Source organism: Gouania willdenowi, chromosome 7, assembly GCF_900634775.1.
Source record: "Gouania willdenowi chromosome 7, fGouWil2.1, whole genome shotgun sequence".
NCBI classification, from domain to species: Eukaryota; Metazoa; Chordata; class Actinopteri; order Blenniiformes; family Gobiesocidae; genus Gouania; species Gouania willdenowi.
The window spans coordinates 1538179-1561141 of record NC_041050.1 but is presented as its reverse complement, the minus strand read 5'-3'; the positions used below and the strand labels follow the sequence as shown (position 1 = coordinate 1561141).

General features: G+C 36.5%; 1 protein-coding gene across 1 annotated transcript; it reads left to right on the top strand.

Moving 5' to 3' along the window:
• Positions 1-1088: 1088 nt before the first annotated feature.
• Positions 1089-21901, top strand: pan2 (poly(A) specific ribonuclease subunit PAN2). Its single transcript, XM_028453479.1, has 26 exons — positions 1089-1148; positions 1770-2065; positions 3822-3991; positions 4358-4478; positions 5724-5801; positions 5924-6194; positions 6570-6915; positions 7693-7789; positions 8257-8376; positions 9764-9883; positions 9993-10121; positions 10925-11124; positions 12311-12459; positions 13234-13340; positions 13422-13520; positions 15300-15388; positions 15483-15627; positions 16759-16896; positions 17803-17862; positions 17946-18036; positions 18172-18329; positions 18516-18659; positions 19771-19950; positions 20021-20114; positions 21049-21255; positions 21764-21901. The coding sequence occupies exons 2-26, from the start codon at positions 1778-1780 to the stop codon at positions 21793-21795; spliced, it is 3633 nt and encodes a 1210-aa protein (XP_028309280.1). The 5' UTR covers positions 1089-1148; positions 1770-1777; the 3' UTR covers positions 21796-21901.
• The last annotated feature ends 1062 nt before the right edge of the window (positions 21902-22963 follow it).

Below are 22963 nucleotides of genomic sequence, written 5' to 3'. Positions count from 1 at the left end.
TCCTTATCTTTGGAAAAAAATGCTTATTCTGTTTGATTTTGCATTGTTTGAGTGTTATTCTGTTTTTTTTAATTCTTAAAATAATTGATTGATTATGATTTTTTTTTTTTTACAAAAAAACAAAAACAAATCAATGGCGCCACATCCACTCAGAAAGACCACTGGGATTTGAACCTGCAACCTTCAACTCTCATATGGAGGTAGATTTGTGTTTTTATAAAATAAATAAAATAAAATCAGTTCAATCAAAATAATAATATATATATATATATATATATATATATATATATAGAAATCAATCAAAGAAGAAAAGTGTTCAAATGCAAGAAAAATATATTAATAATATTTGAGAAATATTGAAATATTTTTTTAATTGAAAAGTTTTTTTGTTTTGTTTTTTTTTTTGTATTTGGCCCATATTAGGGGGTAGTACATTAGTGTCTTTATTATTCAATAATAAAAAAAAAACCTTTGAATGACATTTTTTTATTTTCAATAAAAAAATATATTTTCAAAGACAAAAGTGTTCAAATGCAATTATATATATATACATATATATATATATATATATTTTTTTTTCATTGGAATGAAAAAATGTAATTGAGCTGAAATTTTATTGAATAAAAAGACAAATTTACCTCAATATTCTCATAGAAGTTGTCCCATGGAGGTGATGCGTTCACAGACTCAGTGGAATCGGAAATCTATTACTTTCGTTCGTTGTAAAGCTAAAATGTTTGATATGGGGTTTGGAACACTACCTTTGTCCAATGTTATATACAAATCCAATGCTATTAAATGTGTTGATTAAATATACAATTGAAGATTAAAACCGGGACATAAATAATGTTTGATAGATCAGTATAATTAACCAATTAAACCGTATAACGTCTCGTCCTCAAGAACACAAAAACACACTATTACACATTTAAAGTTTGAAATATTTTCCAAGCTGTTTTTATAACTTAAAAACAGACTGTAAAGATCGTGCAAAAAGCGCAGACACACGAAATAGCTTCGTGCTACACAAAAATGCCATTGTAGTGAACGCAGCACGGATATGACACCGGAAGTGATTGAAAGCGTCTGTTGTTGTTGTGAATGAGTTAAAAATGGATCCTCAGCCGTGAATCAAACAGAAAAAACAGGTCAGTGAGCGCATTGAAGACACTTGAAACGCAGTGTACTTTAATACACGGATGTAGCAACTTTTTAGAGTAAAAACTATGGGTTTGTATCACCCAGTTTAGTTTTAAACGATGCTAATTTGAAGTTATTGCGTATTTAATCAGACTCCGTAACTAACGATAATGAGCACATCTATCTATCTATCTATCTATCTATCTATCTATCTATCTATCTATCTATCTATCTAAAATGTTGCATTAAGCATTGAAATCCTTGAAAGTTTTGTCCATACTTTTTTGACAGACCTATAAAAAATAGATCTGTTCATTCATTCAGTAATTACATTGTTGCCGAAATCATGTTTATCCAAGTCATACTTATATATATATATATATATCTTTTTTGATAAGCACCTAATGCGCTATATGAAGTTGAATTGAATTGAATACTTTTGTCAAATTTTTGTTGGGATTTTTTGTTTGTCCACTGATAATGCACATTTTTGAAGAAGGTAAAACGTGACGTTATGAATGTAATTAGATAAAATCGAATCTAAAATAAAATAATTAATTAAAAACCAAACCTCTGCGTACATTCAGTTTTTCTGGCTACTAGTAATCCATTTGTTCTTGTTTTTATAGCTCTATCCATGATGAACTTTGAGGGTCTGGACCCTGGGATGGGGGAGTACCCTCCCAGCCTCCACGGGACCCTGGATGCGGGCCTGGAGCCGTCTATGGACCCCCACCTGAACCCCACCCTGCTGCAGGGCGTGGAGCTGGACGTAGATGGGCTGGCGGTGCCAGTGCCTGAGCAGGTTCACCTGATGGAGGGAATGTTCTCTGAGCTGCACACGGTGGTCTCTGAGGTCGGCATCCCCGTCACCGCCACACACTTTGACCTCCAGGAGGAGATGCTGTGGATCGGGAACCACAGGGTGAGAACTCGGACCTTTATGAAGCAAACTACTGACCTGAACAGCTCAAAGTAGAGGTTTCCTCAGCTACTTAAAGTGATCCTCCTGTTTTTATAAATGTGTCCTAAAATCTTCTAAATGTCCTAATTGGAAGCTCAATGTCTAACTAAACACATTATTATGCACCATTTTCATTTAATCACCTTTTAAAAATGGGACTACTATACAGTTTTAGAGCTTGTGTTCCTCCATCTTGAAATGATGATGATGTCACATGGCCCTACTGCCTGTAAACATCCTATTGTTTTCTATTGGAGTGAAACATTCATCCTGATTTGTAGATCATTCAGCAGATTTTTTACATCATTTGTAGGGGTGTGTACTGCCTGACATCTGGCGATACGATTCATATCCCGATACATAGGTCACAATATGATACGATTAATCCCAATATTAAAGTATAAGGTGATTATTGCATTTTTTTTTATATATATGACTTATTATGTTATATTATATTATATATATATTATATTATATATTAAATATATTTTATTGGCATATTTTACACTCAAAACATTGGCTTTAACATGCCATGTGCCAACAACTTAAAATAAAAAAATAACATACAATCTACCTGTGGCTTTTAAACCAACTTAACTTTAGTTCAACTTAACTGAGGTGTATTCCTAGAACAACAAATAAATACAGAAAGTTTGTACTTTCTTTTTAGATTTTATTGAAAAAACACAAGCTGATCAACATGTCCAGGTTTCAGCATTTCTTTGTGGATCGATCCAAAAATCGCGTGACATAATATCGCGATATATCGCCGAATCGATTTTTTTTCAACACTTCTAATCATTTAGTAGCTTTTTAGATCATTTAGCAGCTTTTTCAGGTAAAATAACAACTTGCGCTGCTTTTGGTTGCTCTAAAAACCAGGAAAAGTTAAAGATGTCGTAAATCTCTCTTATTTACCGTAAGAGGATAAAAACAATTGTGACCTGAAACAACTCTGTGACTGTTGGTGGCAACAGTTCCAACTTTGAGGTTTGGTAGTAGACAATGAAGCAGCGAAGAAGAGCTCTCCTAAGAGACCTTATCTCTCCCTTAAACAGCTGAGAGTAAATCACAGCTTTGTGCTTCCAATACGTCATGTGCAAATTGCTCAATGTATATATATATATATATTTATAAATGTTGATAAATATTTAGTTCATTTTTCTATATTCTGTTTGTTTTGGTTCAGCAGTAGTGATGAAACCTCTGCATTCTGTTAATTAAAATGTTCATATCTGAAAAAGTAAAATAGGTAAATTGTTCAAATCACTACTGGAGTGTTCACAAATGTCTTGTTTAATTTTCCACTTTTAGAAATATTTTGGATCAATGTGTTTTGTATGTTTATTTACTAAATATAATCAAAAAACATTTCAGATTTTTGTATTTTCCTACAGTTTGTGATTTATTTATAACGTATAATCTTTTAGTTTAGGTTGTAAGGATTCTAGGGATGTAAAGTATTTGAAGATAATTTAATAAATGGCATCAGAATGAGCAGAAATACAGATTTAGGTTCCAGTGAACCCTCCTATTGCAGTCCTCAGGGGGTTAATCTGATCAAAGCAGTGTGAGTTATTGAATAAATCTTTTCCTGAGTGATCACTACGTCACAGTTTGTTTAAAGATCTTTTTTATTGATCTGCAGCTTCTCATTCACACAGAGATCAGCCTTTATATGGAGCAGGGTGAGGATCATATTATTTACTCTCTCCAGGGTCACGTCAGCTCTTTTTTTGGACCAACGATGGGTCGTTACTCTTCATTCCAAGTTCACGCATCCGACGACATCCGACAGATCCACAGTCTGGAGACGGGCGTTCTGTTCCTGTCTAAAACCAACCTGAAGTGCTTCACACGTGGAGGACTCGTCATGTTCGATTATCCGTGAGTGTTTTTGTGTTTCCTTTGACCAAAGTTGTGTTTTAATCAGTTTCTGTTATAATAAAGCGCGTAGCACTACTCTCATCTGCATAAACAGGGCTTTATTAATAAAGTTTGATCTGGTTAATCCCTAAAGCATAATATCTTTTAGAGAAAATGAAATATGGTGGAGGAACACATGCTGTATATTAATTTATTATTATAGTTTTCTTCGGCAAAGCAATTTTCACACCACACTGTGATGTTTTTGCTTGTCCACTATTTGAACATCCAGTGTTTAAAGAAGGAATATTTCATTTGAATAAAAACAAAGCTAAAAACAGTGCCATGTAGCATATTTTAATCCCGTGGATCCCGTGGTGTTGCCAGGTTGGATGAAGGAGCCGACATGCACAGTCTGATAACGACTGAGAACAACACCATGCTGATGGGAGGATTACAGAACTACGTCTCTGAGGTGGATCTGAACACAGTTCAGGAGACACAGAAGGTAAAAGAACCAGCTCAGCTTTAGTTGTATGTGCATCTGTCATAATAATTCTATAATAATAACAATAATAATAATAAGGAGAAGAACTAAAAAAGCACTCGGAGAGCGCAGATTTCCACCAAGCAGCTCAAGCTAAGCTAACATGCTCCGGTCACAGTAACATGTAAACTCAGGATTACCATGACTACCTGTCAACATTGAACTGTGTTACCATGACTACTTGTCAACATTGAGCTGTTGACTCTGCGGGAACCTATGACATCAATAGGAAGTGCCACAGTGTGGATGGGAAAAATGATGGTATATATATATATATATATATATATATTTTTTTTTTTTTTTTTTTTTTTTTTGGTAGCCAGAACATCACCAAAATGTGATCACCTGTTCCTTGTCCCATTTATACATTTTCCTGAAATTTTCATCCAAATTCAATTAATTTTTATTTATACAGCGCAAATTACAACAAAGTCATCTCGAAGCACTTAACAAAATATAAAGTCCATAGTGAGAAAGAAAAAACCCAACAAGATCTACATGAACAAGCATTTAGCGACAGTGGTAAGAAAAAACTCCCTTTTTTTATAGGAAGAAATCTCCGTTAGAACCAAGTTCAGAGGTGGAGAACATCTGGTTCCACTGGTTGGGTTAGTGAACAGAAGGACAAACAGAATAGAATAGAAGGATAGACCATCAGAATGTTCTAGACTAGTTGAGCTGTGAACCATTGATCAGGAACCGCCAGCTCAAGCATCAAGACACCTGAAACAGAAAAGAGGGCGAGGAGAAGACACAGACTGCAGGAAAAACATGATACACTATGATCCACTCGTTCATAGTGGTTAGCTTAACATTAAATCCATTTATAACTTTTCACGTTTTCTTACTAACAGAGAGATTGACAAACGGAGGGTAAAATATAACCCTCCACTCGTCGCTTGGTGCTTGGGAGGTAATAACAGCGATTATTGGGACATAACATATACTGAGAAAAACACTAATAAAATAATCTGTGGGTTTCACTTCACTTTTTGTTTTTATGACCAGTCAATATCAAAACTGTGAAAATGGAATTTCAAACATAACAATAAAAGTAAAAAATGATGATGATGATAATATTAATGATAAGGAAAATAACACTAATTTTAAATAATAATAATTACAATAATAATAATAATATTTTTTTAATAATAATAATAATAATAAACGTGTTTTAAATGTTTCTCTCCTGTTGTGTTTGTAAAGTTCACTCTGGAAGTTCCTGGAGTTGCGATCATGCGTCAAACGAGCCGTTACTTCTTCTGTGGTCACACTTCAGGAAAGGTACCGTACACACTCCTCCTCATGGTCACTTTAGATCAAAGCTTTTCTTCTCCTGGCTCTTCCATGAGTCTCAACCCCAACCCCCCCCCCCCCCCCCCCCCCTCTCCTCTTACACACACCAGGTGACTCTTCGAGATCTGCGCACTTTTAAGACTGAGCATGAGTTTGACGCGTTCTCCGGCAGCCTGTCGGACTTTGACGTGCACGGGAACCTTCTGGCGGCCTGTGGGTTCTCCAGCAGAGGGCTGAACGGGCTGGCCTGTGACCGCTTCCTCATGGTCTACGACCTGCGTATGATGAGAGCCGTCACGCCTCTGCAGGTCCACGTGGATCCTCTGTTCCTGCGTTTCATCCCCACGTACACGTCACGCCTCGCCATCATCTCACAGACAGGTATTTATTTAGTAACGGAACACTTTTAGGAACTACAAGAGCCCAAAAACACATCCAGGAACCCTAGGAATCAAAATACATATTTATTGATTGAAGAAATTGAGGAACTTTAGTAATCAAATAAATCAGGAAAGTTTGGTTATTTTCAAAATTTTTAGGAATTTAATAAATTCAGGAACTTTATTAATTGAACTGAAAAACTCTAGTAATCAAATAAATGAAGGAACTTTTGTAATTGAATAAATCAATAAACTTAATAAATAAATTGAGGAACTTTATTGATTGAATAAGTTGTAGAACTTTAGTAATTAAACAAAGTGATTAGCTGTATTATTACCTTGAGGACCTTGTCCTCTTCTTCTTCTCTTTCTTCAGGCCAGTGTCAGTTCTGCGAGCCGACGGGTCTCGCCAACATGGCCGACATCTTCCACGTGAACACGGTGGGCCAGCTGTTGATGAGCTTCGACGTGTCGTCCAGTAAACAAGCGCTGTCCTTCGGGGACTCGGGCGGCTGCGTCCACCTGTGGTCCGACGCCCCAGAGGTTTCCTACAATGACTATTCCCGGGAGACGGAGTTTGGTCTACCGTGTCTAGTGGACTCTCTGCCTCAGCTGGACTGGAACCACGACCTGCTGCCGCTGGCACTCATTCCCACGCCGCTGACCAGCAGTGAGCCTCTGCTGTCAGACTGGCCCTCAGCGCTGGTTACGCCCAGTCCACGGTAACACACTGCTACACACTGCTACACAACGCTACACACTGCTACACGCCGCTACACACTGCTACATAACGCTACACACTGCTACACGCCGCTACACACTGCTACATAACGCTACACACAGCTACACAACGCTAGACTACGCTACACACTGCTACACAACGCTACACTATGCTACACAACAAACAAATTAACGTTCAGCTTTCCCAAGTAGAGGGAAAAGCACACACAGCACTTTAGCTGTTGGTGTATCAGTTAAAGCAGAACTAAGTAATTTGTGCTTAGAGCGCCCCCTAAAGATCCCTTATGGTTATGTCACTGTCATAAAAACTTCCCACCCCCGCCCCCTGCCCCACCCCACAGCTACATGTGCATCTTTGCTTTCCCAAGACAGTAGCAACCGATCACTGAAAAATCCTAATCCAAGGAGGGGGTGGGGGGGGTGAAAGACCCCCCCAATAACCCCATAAACACTTGTATTACACTCACAGGGACTATGAGATTAATGCATGAGGGTGAAAAAGTTACTGAGTTCTGTTTTAAGCTGGTAATCATTAGAACTGGTGATCACAGGGGTGTCAAACTGATTTTAGTTCAGGGGCCAAATACAGACCAATTTTTTTAACCAATTTTTATTTAATTTCAAAAGATTTTGTAGGATTATTTGAGAAAAATTGCAGGGTTTTGAAAAGAAATTTGAGTTCTTTCAACAACAATTTACAACTATCTTAGTCCAATTGTTGTTTGATCCAATGCTGTGGTTTAATCTGTCATCAACAGACGAGCTCCGCCTGTCGACCCTGAAATCCTTCGCACGATGAAAACGGTCGGATTCATTGGTTACGCAGCCAATCCTCGAACCCGCCCCCGTAACCAGGTTGGTTTACCTGGAAGTTTCTATTGTGATTGTTTCAAATAATTCAGTTTATTTAAGTCCAATTGTTTAATTTTTTGCAACATTTTTAAAAGTTTAAAAAGTTTATTTTAGTTTGATTTTATTTAATTGGAATTTCATTTACACACTTTTTAACGCTATTTGAATTTTTTTTTTTTATAGAAAACTGTAAATGTGTATTTATTTTAGCTCGTGTTGTCAAAGCATTTATTCTGGACTCACAGCAGGTTTTAAATGAATTAAATTTATGTGTTTAATCTCTTCAATTTCTTTGATAATAATATAATATATTTAGGTTTTTTTTTCCTACCATTCATAACCAATTATTTTTATTTTTAATTTTTAAGCAAATTGTGTCGCACTTTATATGAAATGGTCTGTTTGACTTATCTTTGTTTGTTTATTTCAGATTTTTTAAATGATTTTCATGCATCCAACTTTCATTTCAGGTTCCCTACAAAATCAAAGACGTGGAACTGGAATATGATAACTATAATCAGATTCCTGAATCTCCAATCGGCCGCGATGAGGAACCTCATCTCTACATGGTTCCAAAAAAGTTCAGAAAGGTTGGATTTTATTCAAAGTAAACTGAACTATTGGTGTGACTCTGTGTGTGTGTGTGTGTGTGTGTGTGTGTGTGTGTGTGTGTGTGTGTGTGTGTGTGTGGTGTGTGGTGTGTGGTGTGTGGTGTGTGGTGTGTGGTGTGTGTGTGTGTGTGTGTGTGTGTGTGTGTGTGTGTGTGTGTGTGTGCGTGTGCGTGTGTGGTGTGTGGTGTGTGGTGTGGTGTGTGTGTGTGTGTGTGTGTGTGTGTGTGTGTGTGTGTGTGTGTGTGGTGTGTGGTGTGTGGTGTTTGTGTGTACATGGGTAAATGGGAGACCAGGGGCCACATTTATCCCCTATTTAATACGGATCCAAAATGACAACAGAAACATACAATATGAAAGGAAAGACAACGATACAAACACAACAAAACACAAAATGAGAGAAAACTATAGAAAGTGACTACAAAAGTAGATAAACTGACTCTAAAAACACACAACACAACAAAATAGATACACAAAATGAGAAAAAATTACAAAATAAATTAAAAATAAACAAAAACGACAACAAAAACTGACCCTAAAAACACACTTTAATGGCAACAGAAATACACAAGATGAATCCACGAATGCACAAAACAAAAACACCAAATGAGACAAAAATATACAGTATGAAAACAAAAATACACAAAATTAATTCAAAAATAAACAAAACAACAAAAACAAAAATACACAAAATTAATTCAAAAATAAACAAAACAACAAAAACAAACACACTAAATGAAAATGAATGAAAATAACTACAAAAGTTGACAAACTGACGAAAAACCACAAAATACACAAAATTAATTTAAAAATTATCAAAATGACAACAAAAATACACAAAATTCATTCACAAATACACAAAACAAGAAAAATAAATGCAAAATGAGAGAAAAATATACAAAATCATTCCAAAAACATACAAAATGACAACACAACCCTTTGTTTTTCTCCTGTGTTACGCTCAGATTGGTCATTAATCTAAATTGTTAACGTGAACGTTGATTTCTTGGCTCACATACAATCACACGTTTGTGACGCCTGCTGTGATCATCATGGGCGACCGTGGCTCAGGTGGTAGTGGGTCGTCTTCTGATTGAGAGGTTGGGGGTTCGATCCCAGTACCTGACTATGTGTCGAAGTGTCCTTGGGCAAGACACTGAACCCTAAGTTGCTCCCAGTGGTCGACTAGCGCCTTGCATGGCAGTCCTGTCTCACTGGTGTGTGAATGTGAGAGTGACTGGGTGAATGAGCTGATATGTAAAGCACTTTGAGACTGTTTCAGTGGTGATAAAGCTCTATATAAATCATGTCCATTTACCATTTACCATCTAAGACCCGTGACATGTGTTTGTGTTTTTTTGCTGCTCAGGTCACCATTAAATACTCCAAACTGGGACTGGAGGACTTTGACTTCAAACACTACAACAGGACGCTGTTTGCTGGTTTGGAGCCTCACATTCCCAACGCCTACTGTAACTGTATGATCCAGGTGGGGGTGCTGGGCTCTCTACTGATCACATGACATGATCATGTGTTTGTATAGGCATGACTAGTCACTTCTGTCGCTAATCGATCACATCCCGTTGTGCTCATGTCAGGTTCTGTACTTCCTGGAGCCGATCCGCTGCCTGGTTCAGAACCATCTGTGTCAGAAGGAATTCTGCTTGGCCTGTGAGCTCGGCTTCTTGTTCCACATGTTGGATTTGTCCCGAGGCGACCCCTGCCAGGTGAACACACGCTCCCTAATACAATATGGTTTATATACCGCAAGCAATACAAGATGCGTCAACAAATGACAATATGGAAAATAAACAGAAAAGTCGACAAGCAATTTTTATTTATTTTTTATTAAACATGATTACATCCAAAATATTAATTGTTGACTCACAGCAGATGAGGCTAGGATGATATTTTTAAAAATCAAGTTTATTTATTTGTTTCCTGATTTATTTCAAAGGAACTCTTTTGTATTTAATTAATATTTATTTTAATATTTTATTTTAAACATACAATTAGTAGTTAAATGTAAAATGAGGATAAAGATGTATTTAATGAAAACGTCTCAAAACAAACAAGGTAACGTTTCCTTCTGACAATCATAGAACTATGTTTTATTAATCTTTTATTAGAAAACTTCATCACAAATCTTAAACCTATTTTATTACATGTCATCTCATAAAATGTTAAAAAAATAGATAAATGTTAATTTTATTAATCGTTTAAAAAGTAGTATTTATTTAAACATAGTCTAAACATAGCTTATTCTACTTTATATGATTGGTTAATTTTCATCCATACATTCATTATCTTTTTAATTAATTAAATAAATTCCTTATTCCTTAAAAAAGTAAATTTATTTAGTAAACTAATTATTATGAACATTAGTGAAATACTAGACTTATTATTTTCAACTATTTCTTTACTGTCCTGGTTTTATCAACTCATTATGATTCCCTGTTACCTAGGTTACGTTTTAACCCTTTGTTCTTTACTGTGTGCTCTCCTGTTTTCTCTTGCTCTGCCGTCGTAGGCCAGTAACTTCCTGCGAGCGTTCCGAACCATCCCAGAAGCCTCAGCGCTCGGTCTGATCCTGGCCGACTCCGACGAACAGACGGGAAAAGCTCGACTGGGACGTTTGATCCAAAGCTGGAACCGATTTATCCTCACCCAGCTTCATCAGGAGACACAGGAGCAGGAGGGGCCACAGGCCTACAGAGGGGCCAGCAGCAGGTAGGCACCAGACTGAAGAGTGTTACAGACGCAGCGCGACCCCCAGTGGACAACATGGAAACTACATCATCAGCATTCATGACCAATCTGAGCATTAACACAGCAAACAACAAAGAGGTTATGGGTTTATGTTGTGTTTTTTTGGATATTTTATTATTTTTATATCATTTTTGTGTAAGTTTGTGTCATTTTGTGGGTTTTTTGGAGTCAGTTTGCATATATTTGTTGTAATTGCATATTTTCTCCCAGTTTTTGTTATTGTTTTGTCCTTTTTCTTTTTTTTAGTAATGTAATAGATATTTATTGTCATTTTGTGTGTTTTTCTGTAAATGTGTATGTTTTTTGCAGTTTTTGTTGTTGTTTTTTATATTTTATTATTTTTCAGTAATTTTTGTGTGTTTGTGTCTTTTTGTGTACATTTGTTGTAATCGTGCATATTTTGGTCCCCATTTTGTGCTTTTCTTTTTGTTTTGTATATTTTACTATTTTTCTGTCATTTTTGTGTAAGTTTGATTCATTGTGTGTTTATTTGAGTAATTTTGTGTATTTTTGTTGTTTTTTTCTCCCGTTTTGTGTTTTTGTTGTTGTCTTGTTGCATGTGCCTACATATATCTTATTTATTTGTTTTGCTTATTAGCTGTTCTTTTCACATATTACTTTGTTTTTATTCATCTATTTTTTAATCTTGCTTTGTTGCATTTTTCTGCATTTCAACAATTTTTTTTCTAATTATATAATTATTTATAATTATTTTTATTTGTTTGTTTGTTTATTTATTTTTTGGCTTAATTTGTCCACTATTATTATTATTATTATTATTATTATTTTGATCATTTGTGTATTTTTATTTTTTTCTAAACTCTTATTACACATTTTTGGCACTCAATTGATAAAGTTTTCCACATTTGGTACAGTAATTGTATTTTATTTTATTTTTCTACAGATAAAATTAGATTTCTTTATTTTTTGAAAACACAATTTATATTTTATATGTCATTTATATTTAGCATTGTGTGTTTTTGTTGTAATTTTACATATTTTTCTCTCATTTTGTATGTTTTTTTTGTGTCGTTTAGAGGGCCTTCTGTGATCTTTGGGACTTGAGTCTCCCTTCCATGCATTGGGTTCTTTTTTTATTTGCGTGTGTGTGTGTGTGTGTGTGTGTGTGTGTGTGTGTGTGTTGCAGTTCTCTGGGCTCCTCCAGTGAGTCGGCCATTGGGAAACTGTTTGGTTGTGAGGTGGAGAACAGCAGCTTGTGTCGCTGTGGGAAGGAAACGGTGCGCTCCTCTCTGTCGCTGCTCTTCACCATGCACTACCCCGAACACAACGCTCAGGGTGAGGAAACATTGTTTCTCCTCCTCATGCTTCCATATATTCAATTATTACAAACAATCACATGACCAATTCATTTTAAATTTGAATTTTAAAAAAATTCTGTATTTTTCATAGTATAAGTCACAATGTTTTAGCCAGCAGCGCCATCTACAAGGTTATATATATATATATATATATATATATATATATATATATATATAATACTATATAATATTATATTATATATTAAGATTCTCTAAGTCAGTGATTCCCAACCTTTTATTTGCCACGGACCACTTTTTTTCCGTGTGTGTGTGTGTGTGTGTGTGTGTGTGTGTGTGTGTGTGTGTGTGTGTGTGTGTGTGTGTGTGTGTGTGTGTGTGTGTGTGTGTGTGTGTGTGTGTGTGTGTGTGTGTGTGTGTGTGTGTGTGTGATGATAAAACAAACAAGGTTTGAATTATAAAATATTGTAACAGATAGTAATAATACCTGAGAATATTACAATATTAAGTATCCAAACCACAACATTAACATTCAGGCATACAACTTATTGTCAGGTGAGTCTTATTTATAGTTTCAGTTTTTATTTTATCTTTTTTAATGGGACAATATGTCTTTAAAAATGTAAATACATGAGATGGGAGCCTTTTTCCCTGCAAATCATAACATTTGTGGAAAAACACCTTTTATTTCAGTGTGATATTCTGTGAAAAAGTTGCCTTAATCGTATCAATATTCACGATACGTGGTTAGTTTGGACAGATAAACTCTGTCACGTTTGCATTTGACTCTCAGATAAAACGCTGAAAGAATACGAGTTTGCAGAGATCCTGAAGAGGAGCATCTGTCTGGAGCAGAGCACACAGGCCTGGTGTGAGAATTGTGAGAAATATCAGCCCACAGTGAGTCCCAGCAGCATCTATACACACACACACACACACACACACACCGTGAGTCTGACTCTGTGTGTGTGCGTTGTACAGGTGCAGACCAGGAACATCAGGTGTCTCCCAGACGTTCTGGTTATAAACTGTGAGGTGAACAGCACTAAGGAGGCTGAATTCTGGAAGGTTCAGGCTGAGGTGAGAGCGTCAGTTATTTCTCATGTTTGATGAAAACATCAACAGAACTTTTACTTTGGCTGCTGTGATCGACTGGAAACTGAAATCTGGAAAAACAGACTGATGGGAATTGTCACAAATCGATCAGTTAGTGACGCAAACATCATAAGAAGTGTCTCCTAGATACGACAGAAATGTCTTCCGCCTTTGATGGTTTTGCTGAGACTGGAAAAATAGACATTAAACTGTCAGTTGTCTGAGTCTCAGGGTTGCCGTGGCAGAGGTTGTCACTGACTTTACAGACGCTGTGAATGAAAGAAATCTGTGTGATACCTGGTCTAGCCTTTTCGGAGGGCTGAAAGAAGATTCGAACAGTAATTCTATAAATTAATATTAGTGCTTCAAATGTTGATTAGTATGAAGTAGAAATACACAAATAGAGCGTATGTTGACATTTTTTAAAGTCAGAGTAAAGCAGAAATAAATGTGTGTTATGAGTTTGTCACACCACAGAAACGTGTGTCATTGACCACTGAGATACATTTGAAAGATGGAAAAAATCACAAGTATATAAAATTAGGTCTCAAAATCATGGAAAAACAAGCGCTTTTCTCTGCTCTGAGATGCTGGGGGTGTGTCAGTTAGAGGCGCTAGAACCACGAGCAGGAAGGGCGCCGCCTCCTTGTACTGTGTCTATGGGATAGAGCAGTATGAAAGTGGCTCCAGCGTCGATACTGTTTCTCCCATTGTTTTTCCAAAAGTGCTCAGATTGAGCCTAACAAGGTATCAGTGGAAAGGTCTGCTCCGCCCGTGTCCGAATATGTGCATCTTTCCTGGGTAGAGTCAGAACTGCGCCCACTAGAATCAAAACACACAATTGCGGTTCAAAAAAAGTGCTCTATTAATGGAAAATGTAGCACCAGCGGACGCGTTTTATTCCCGAGTGCAAATATGTGGTTTGTTTTTGGCTAGGGGCGAATTGTGCCCGCTGGAGGCTGCGGAAGTTTGGTGTGCTTCAGTAACAGGGTCAGGTTAATGCTAATGAGGCCACCGTTTCTGACCCACCCATTAAATCCTGAACACAGAAATTCTAAACACAGTTTGTGAAACCTAGCTCCATAATTACATTATTAATGGTTGAATGGCTTTGTACATGTTTTAAGGAAAACATTTATGACCCATTTAATGTGTTTAGAAGAAAGTGGCTGAATTTGCTTTATACAGTGTTTAAATGTTTATTTTCATGCTTATGTGACCAACATCTTACAACCTCAACATTTTAAGCAATAAAACATCTGAAAATGAAATTTTTGTACAAGAAAAAAAAACATACTTGCGCATATGAACATAGATGTAAAAAGAAACAAATTCAAGTTCTGTATAAACTCTGAAAAACTAAAGTACATATAAACATAAAATATTTCTTTCCTCTTTGAAATTTTGATAAATCTCACTTAACAGTTTTTGAACAACATCACACCTACACCACTTCCCTTCATTTCTGGCTGCACACTATACGTTTGTACTACACATGCAGACTTTTCTTTAGGAGGTTGTGACACCCACACGGGTGCTATGGCCAGGAGGTGAATCAATTCATATTTGCTCAATTGATATTGAATTAGGCAGTTGGGGGGGGGGGTATTGCAATGCAAATGCTGAAAAAAGTAAGGGTTGGGTGTCTATCCTCAACACTTTACTGTTCTAATAAATCTGATCTGTTTTCTTTGTGAGATCTCGTTTATTAAATGAAATGCTTCTTTGGCATTGGTGTGTGTGTGTGTGCGTGTGATTCCACAGTACGCGTTCAACAAGGCCAAACAGAAAGAAGCAGCAGAGCCGCTGAAACCCAAAGAGCCGACGCCCGTTCCCACTGAGTGGTGCCTCGAGTGAGATCCTGTTCACACTGAACGACAATAGAAAAGTCTTCATAGATAGACTTTAACTGTGTCATGTTTTCCTGACTCTATGGGGACCGTGCAGTTCGGAGGAAACCTGTAACATGGACGGATTCACCTTCGACACACGGGCAGAGGACCTGCGTCACGTCTGGATCCCTCTGACCCTGAGGATGTCCATCAGTAAGAACCAGGGGTTGGAGGTCAGCAGCTGGCCTGAAGCGGAGGAGGTGAGGAGGAGCCAGGGGGTGAGGGGAGGGGGGGGCGAATCAAAAAGGCAGTAGCTGTGTTTCCATTACCTTTGGAAATGCACAAAATCTAAATAGCGCAATAAAAACTGGTAATGGAAAAAAAAAACAAACTCTTAAATATCACAAAAAAGTGTTTACGCTTTCATGAAGAGGTGTTTCAGACACTTCAATACTGAAATAAGTCGCAAAAACTATGGAAACACTTTTTCCGCAAATGCGCGTTACAGGATGTGACGTAATGATTCGATTCTAATCACGATTCGTTGTTGTCGATTTGATTCATGGATAATGTTGGTTAATTTAGAACGATTCAATCTGAAATGATTCTGTAACTTTTCATCCAAAATAATAATGTGTACAGTGTCAGTGAAATAAATCCCTGATACTGGACAGTACAGGTGAGCTTTACTAGATACTTGTTGTTTAATATATGGAAATCATCTATAAATTAATGATGGACATAAACAAATAAGTAATTAACATTTAATGTCAAATAAATTCACATTTTATTTGAATAAAGTCACTTTAGTTCAAATTTACAGGATACATTTTAGTTTTATCTGACTCTTCTGTTTGTTTTTTATGCGCTTATACCTTTCAATTTGATATTTTTGATATGTTAATCGTTCCTCCTTTGAGACTATATTATTACCTTTTAACGCATTTTAAATCTTTTTATATTTCAATTGAAAATGTTAAATACTAAATTTAATTTAAATTTAAAAATTCACTATAGTGCAGAGATGATATAAAATAACCAACATTCTGAAATTAATTATCATTGGCATCGTTAAATTTCAGTAAATACATCAATTAAGTAAAAACAGTTTTGTTCTTAGAATGTGCTGTGCTCAAATCTAATGAGTTATTTTTCCTTGTATCGATCCGATCGATTGATTACCTTTTAAACGATTTTAGATCGATATGTCTCACCAGGATGGACTACTAGCCGAGCACAGATCGATGTAGTTTGATCGTGGAAATATAAATCCATTCATTGATCTAATGGATGAATCGTTACATCCTTAAGAGACGCCGCTGTGTCATTTTGTTGTTAAATGTGGAGAAAATTAAGGACAGTCTGACTGTTATTTTGGCGTGTTTGTCCAGCTGAGCGCACCCGAGGAGGAAGACGGAGCCTTTCTGTACGACCTGGTGGTGACGGTGCCGCACGTCCTGGACGCTCGCGCTGGAGGAAACCTGGTGGCTCACATCAAAGTGGGAGAGACGTACCATCAAAGGAAGGAGGTGGGAGTTATTGTGCTGAGTCAGCAAAGAAGGGTCACCTTTCAACCAATGAGCATGACACAAAACAACACAAAAAGATGACAAAGCCTTCTTTGTTGTTTCCTGTATTAATGCTCTGATTGGTCATTATTCTATATGTTGATCATGTGACCGTCTCAGGTGTTTTTTAAAAACAGCTGATGATTGTGTTTTAAAGACTTTAATCTCTGCTAGTTCAATTCTTTATTTGTTTTTTTAGAGTTTAATTTTATTTTCATTATTTTGTTTGTGATCATTTTATTGTTATTGATATTTTTTATTTTAATTTAGACCTCTGTAAGGACACATGGTGCAGGAATTGGATCTAAATATTCAAATTAATATGAAATACTGATTAAAATGAATACAAATACTAATATTAGATACAAGTAAAATTAGTGTTTTGATATTTTTGATATGTTGATGATTGGTCTTACCCCCTTTGAGACAATATTATAACCCATAAACGCATTTTAAATTTTATTTTGATTTCATTTTAAAATGTATTTTTTTAAATTTAAATTTAAATTTCATTTAATCTAATTTTAATTTAGTTACTTTTTTGAATTGCTTTTTTCACTTTAGTGCAGAGATGATATAAAATAACCAAAATTCAGAGATGAATTATTATTGGCATGGTTAAATTTCAGTAAATACATGAATTAAATAAATACATTTTTGTTCTCGCTCCTTTGAAATGCATTGACCTGTGGACGACACGTGTTGATGGAAAGCTTTACATTTTTTATTTCTGAGAGGAAAATCCTAACAGGCCTCAGTTCATGTGACTCATATTTGTGATTTGTATTTTTCAGTTCATTTCTTTATGTCTTTTATTTGCTGTGGATTCTTTGTACAAAAAGTGAGAAGTTGTGTTTTGTGTTGCAGGGAGTCACACACCAGCAGTGGTATCTCTTCAATGACTTCCTGATTGAACCTGTTGATAAGGTGACATTATCCATTCTCTGAATGAAGTGATGAAAGGCTTCCTTTATTCCTCTTAAAGTGTAACTTTGTTTTTTTCCTCAAAGACTGAAGCTGCGCAGTTTGACATGAGCTGGAAAGTTCCAGCTATCCTTTACTACGCCAAGAGAAATTATCACACCAAATATGACCTACGCAGTGAGTTCAACCAAGATCCCAGTTTTCTCTGTGTTTCCCAGTTAAAATCCCAGTTTTCCACATGTTTCCCAGTTAAAAATCCCAGTTTTCCACATGTTTCCCAGTTAAAATCCCAGTTTTCCACATGTTTCCCAGTTAAAAATCCCATCGATGCCAGTGTGCTGCTGACTGAAGCATCGCTGGCTCGTAAACAGAGGAAAAGTCACGCTACCTTCATCCCTCTGATGGTCAGTGAAATGCCTCAGGCTGGAGATCTGGTGGGACTGGACGCTGAGTTTGTTACTCTCAATCAGGTGTGAAAGTAATCTGATTACTTCATTTTACTGTCTGTAAGATGGATGGATAATGGATGGATGTATGATGGATGGATGCTGCATCCTGAAACTTTGATACCATTAAAGATCATTTTCTCTCCATGTGTTGGTCTTCTTTTTCTTCTTCTGACTCATGGACTGTCTCTGACCTTTGACCTCCTGCAGGAGGAGGCGGAGCTTCGAAGCGATGGCACTAAGTCGACCATAAAGCCCAGTCAGATGTCAGTGGCCAGGATCACATGTGTGAGGGGCCAAGGGCCCAACGAGGGGGTTCCCTTCATCGATGACTACATCTCCACCCAGGAGCAGGTCAGACCTCCAGAACCTCCCCCACAACTAACCAGAGCCCCCCCCATTACTAACCACAACTAACCAGAGCCCCCCCCATTACTAACCACAACTAACCAGAGCCCCCCCACAACTAACCACAATTAACCAGAGCCCCCCCCCTTACCAACCACAACTAACCAGTGACACCAGTTTGACGTGGAATGTTCATGTCCTCTGTGTTCCAGGTGGTTGACTAGTACTAACTAGTAGGGGTGTCCCAATTCGATATCGGATATTGGTCCGATATGCGCCAGAAAATGATGATGATTTTATCGGACTGCATCTAAAATCTCTGATATATAATTATATTTATTCAATTGTAGAATACTGTAGATATTATGTTGAAGGTTAAAATGTATGTAACCAATTAGTTAATAATAAATGGGTCAGTTTTTCTCATCCCTACTATTGCTGACAATTGTTCTCTGTTTGAGTGACATCACTTGATCAAACCTTATCTAACATTCCACACTACAAAATAAGTCATAAAAGTATGTTTGATTTGTGCTGATATTGTATCGGATCAATATTGGTACCGACCAATACTCAAGGCTGCAATATTAGCATCATATCGGAAGCGAAAAAGGGACATCCCTACTAACTAGTCCTGGTTGTGTTCCAGGTGTTGGACTAGTACTAACTAGTCCTGGTTGTGTTCCAGGTGTTGGACTAGTACTAACTAGTCCTGGTTGTGTTCCAGGTGGTGGACTAGTACTAACTAGTCCTGGTTGTGTTCCAGGTGGTGGACTAGTACTAACTAGTCCTGGTTGTGTTCCAGGTGGTGGACTAGTACTAACTAGTCCTGGTTGTGTTCCAGGTGGTGGACTAGTACTAACTAGTCCTGGTTGTGTTCCAGGTGTTGGACTAGTACTAACTAGTCCTGGTTGTGTTCCAGGTGGTGGACTAGTACTAACTAGTCCTGGTTGTGTTCCAGGTGGTGGACTAGTACTAACTAGTCCTGGTTGTGTTCCAGGTGGTGGACTAGTACTAACTAGTCCTGGTTGTGTTCCAGGTGTTGGACTACTACTAACTAGTCCTGGTTGTGTTCCAGGTGGTGGACTAGTACTAACTAGTCCTGGTTGTGTTCCAGGTGGTGGACTATCTAACCCAGTACTCAGGGATCAAACCAGGAGACCTGGATGCTAAGATCTCCTCTAAACATCTGACCACTCTGAAGTCCACGTACCTGAAGTTGAGGTTCCTCATCGACACTGGGGTTCGCTTCGTGGGTCATGGTCTACAGAAGGACTTCAGGGTCATTAACTTACTGGTTAGTAGGTTTCTGATGTCACTGGTGGACGTGGCCACAGAGACTTACGGGACTTTGCTTCTTCTTCCAGGTGCTCAAGGACCAGGTGGTGGACACGGTCTACCTGTTCCATCTGCCACGGAAGAGGATGATCTCACTCCGGTTCCTGGCCTGGTATTTCCTGGGTGAGTCTGAACATCTGTACACACAGAACTGCTTTATTTCTACTCATTTCACAACATACTCTCGATACTTATACATTTGTAAGTACTTTACTTTACTCAAATACATTTCTAAGTATTTTTAAATTTCTAAGTACTTACTTTACCCAAATACATTTCTAAGTAGTTTTACTTTACTCAAGTACATTTATAAGTATTTTTACATGTCTAAGTACTTGTACTTTACTCAAATACATTTGAGTATTTTTAAATTTCTAAGTACTTGTACTTTACCCAAGTGAATTTCTAAATAATTAGAAATGTACTTGAGTAAAGTAAAAGTACTTTTATTTTACTTAAGTACATTTTTAAGTATTTGTACTTTACCCAAGTAAATTTTTAAATACTTAGAAATATACTTGAGTAAAGTAAAAGTACTTTTATTTTACTTAAGTACATTTCTAAGTATTTGTACTTTACCCAAGTAATTTTTTAAGTACTTGTACTTTACTCAAGTATATATTTAAGTGTTTTACTTTACTCAAGTATATTTCTAAGTACTTGTACTTTACCAAAGTACGTTTCTAAGTATTATTACTTTACTCAAGTACCTTTCTAAGTACTTGTACTTTACCCAAGTACATTTATAAGTATTTTTACATTTCTAAGTACTTATACTTTACAAAAGTACATTTGAGTCATTTTAAGTACTTGTACCTGTAATTTTTATTAGTATTTTTTGAAGGACTTGTACGTTAGCTGAATAGATCTTTTTTTGTGTAAAAACTTAATGAAGTAACTTTTAAAGTACCTCTCTGTTACTTGTGCAAATGTTTCCTTGAATTCTTTCTAAATCTATTAATGTAGATGTGTAACTACCATAACCTTTATTAATCTGAGGTAAACACTCAATATGTTCAAGTAAAGAACAATAAATAATGTTTATTTTCATGCTCAGAGTTGAACATACAAGGAGAAACCCATGACAGCATAGAGGACGCACGTACTGCGCTGCAGCTCTACAGGAAGTTCTTGAACTTGAGCCGAGGAGGAGGAAACGATGAGATGAGGAAGGTTCTAAAGGGACTCTACGAGAAAGGACGACAGCTGGACTGGAAGGTTCCAGAATCTGAGGGGGAGGACGGACCTGGAGGAGGGGGAGAAAGTAGGGACGCCCACCTGTATGTGTGTGCGTGTGCGAGCAACATTCATTTGAAATAATTGTTGTTTTTTAGTCATTTTTGGTTGTCTTTGTGTATGTTTGCAATTTTGTGTAACTTTTTGATTGATTTTTGTGTGTTTAGTAACACAAAAATGTGTTTTTTTTTCTGAAATTTCAGAAATTTTCAGAAATTTCTGAATTTTTTTTTACAAGGCTATAGTAATGCATAAAAATGGGGGAAATTTTATTTTTTTAGATAAGGCTATAGTGAGGCATAGAAATAGAAAATTGTGGATTTTTTTCTGAGATAATATAATAAAGCATTTTTCTGTTGTCTTTGTGTATGTTTTTAAACATGTTCTTGTAATTTTGTGTAACTTTTTTGTTGTGTGTTTTCTTTTTTAGTAATGTTTTTGGAGTCATTTTGTGCGTAACCTCTGGTGTCTGTTGTACAGTAAATGTGTGTCTTTGTGTGTGTTCATGTTTCATGTCTTTCTGTTTCCTTCCACAGGAGCCTCAGGATTCCCAGTTCTCGGACTTTGAGTTGCTCTCGTTTCTTCTCGTGCCTCAAACTGGAAAGAAGTTTGTTTACATGTGATGATGAAGCGACGCCACACGGATCTGAAATGTGTCATTTCAAATCGAGCTCTTTCTGGATGCTTCCTTTTTTTTTTTTTTTTTTTACTGCAACTGTTGCTTCTGTGTTTGATAATAAAAGTGTCATGAGGTGAATTATTGATTATATTAGCCTAACTCACATGGGAAAGAAACATAATGTGTATAGTTGTCGTTTTTATAATAAACTAAAGGAAAAAAATTAATAAACAGTGCCAGGCTATAGCAGGGCAGAAAATGGGCGAAAAAATTTAAAACACCTCAAAACAAAATTAAAGCTATAGTAAGGCAACAAAATGGGCGAAAAATTTTTAAACGCCTCAAAACGGAGGTAAGGCTATAACAAGACCCTAAAAACTAGCGCAAATATGCTGCACACACTTAAACTGAGATAAAATTGCAGTAAGGCATGAGAAATTACAAAAAAAGTGGAAAATGAAAATTGAAGAAAAAATGTCAGAAGTAAAGCTATAGTAAGGCACAAATTTGAATTTTTTTTTTTTCTGAGATAAAGCTACCACAACACCCTAAAAACTAGCGCAAATATGCTGCACACACTTAAACGGGGATAAAATTGCAGTAAGGCATGAGAAATTAGAACAAATTGAAAAATTAAAATTGAAGAAAAATTGTCAGATGTAAGGCTATAGTAAGGCAAAAATTTGAATTTTTTTTTTTCTGAAATAAAGCTACCACAAGACCCTAAAAACTAGCGCAAATATGCTGCACAAACTTAAACTGGGATAAAATTGCAGTAAGGCATGAGAAATTAGAAAAAAATTGAAAAATTAAAATTGAAGAAAAAATGTCAGAAGTACAGCTATAGTAAGGCAAAAATTTGAATTTTTTTTTTTTCTGAGATAAAGCTACCACAACACCCTAAAAACTAGCGCAAATATGCTGCACACACTTAAACTGGGATAAAATTGCAGTAAGGCATGAGAAATTATAAAAATTTGAAAAATGAAAATTGAAGAAAAATTGTCAGAGGTAAGGCTATAGTAAGGCAAAAAATATGATTTTTTTTTTCCTGAAATAAAGCTACCACAAGACCCTAAAAACTAGCACAAATATGCTGCACAAACTTAAACTGGGA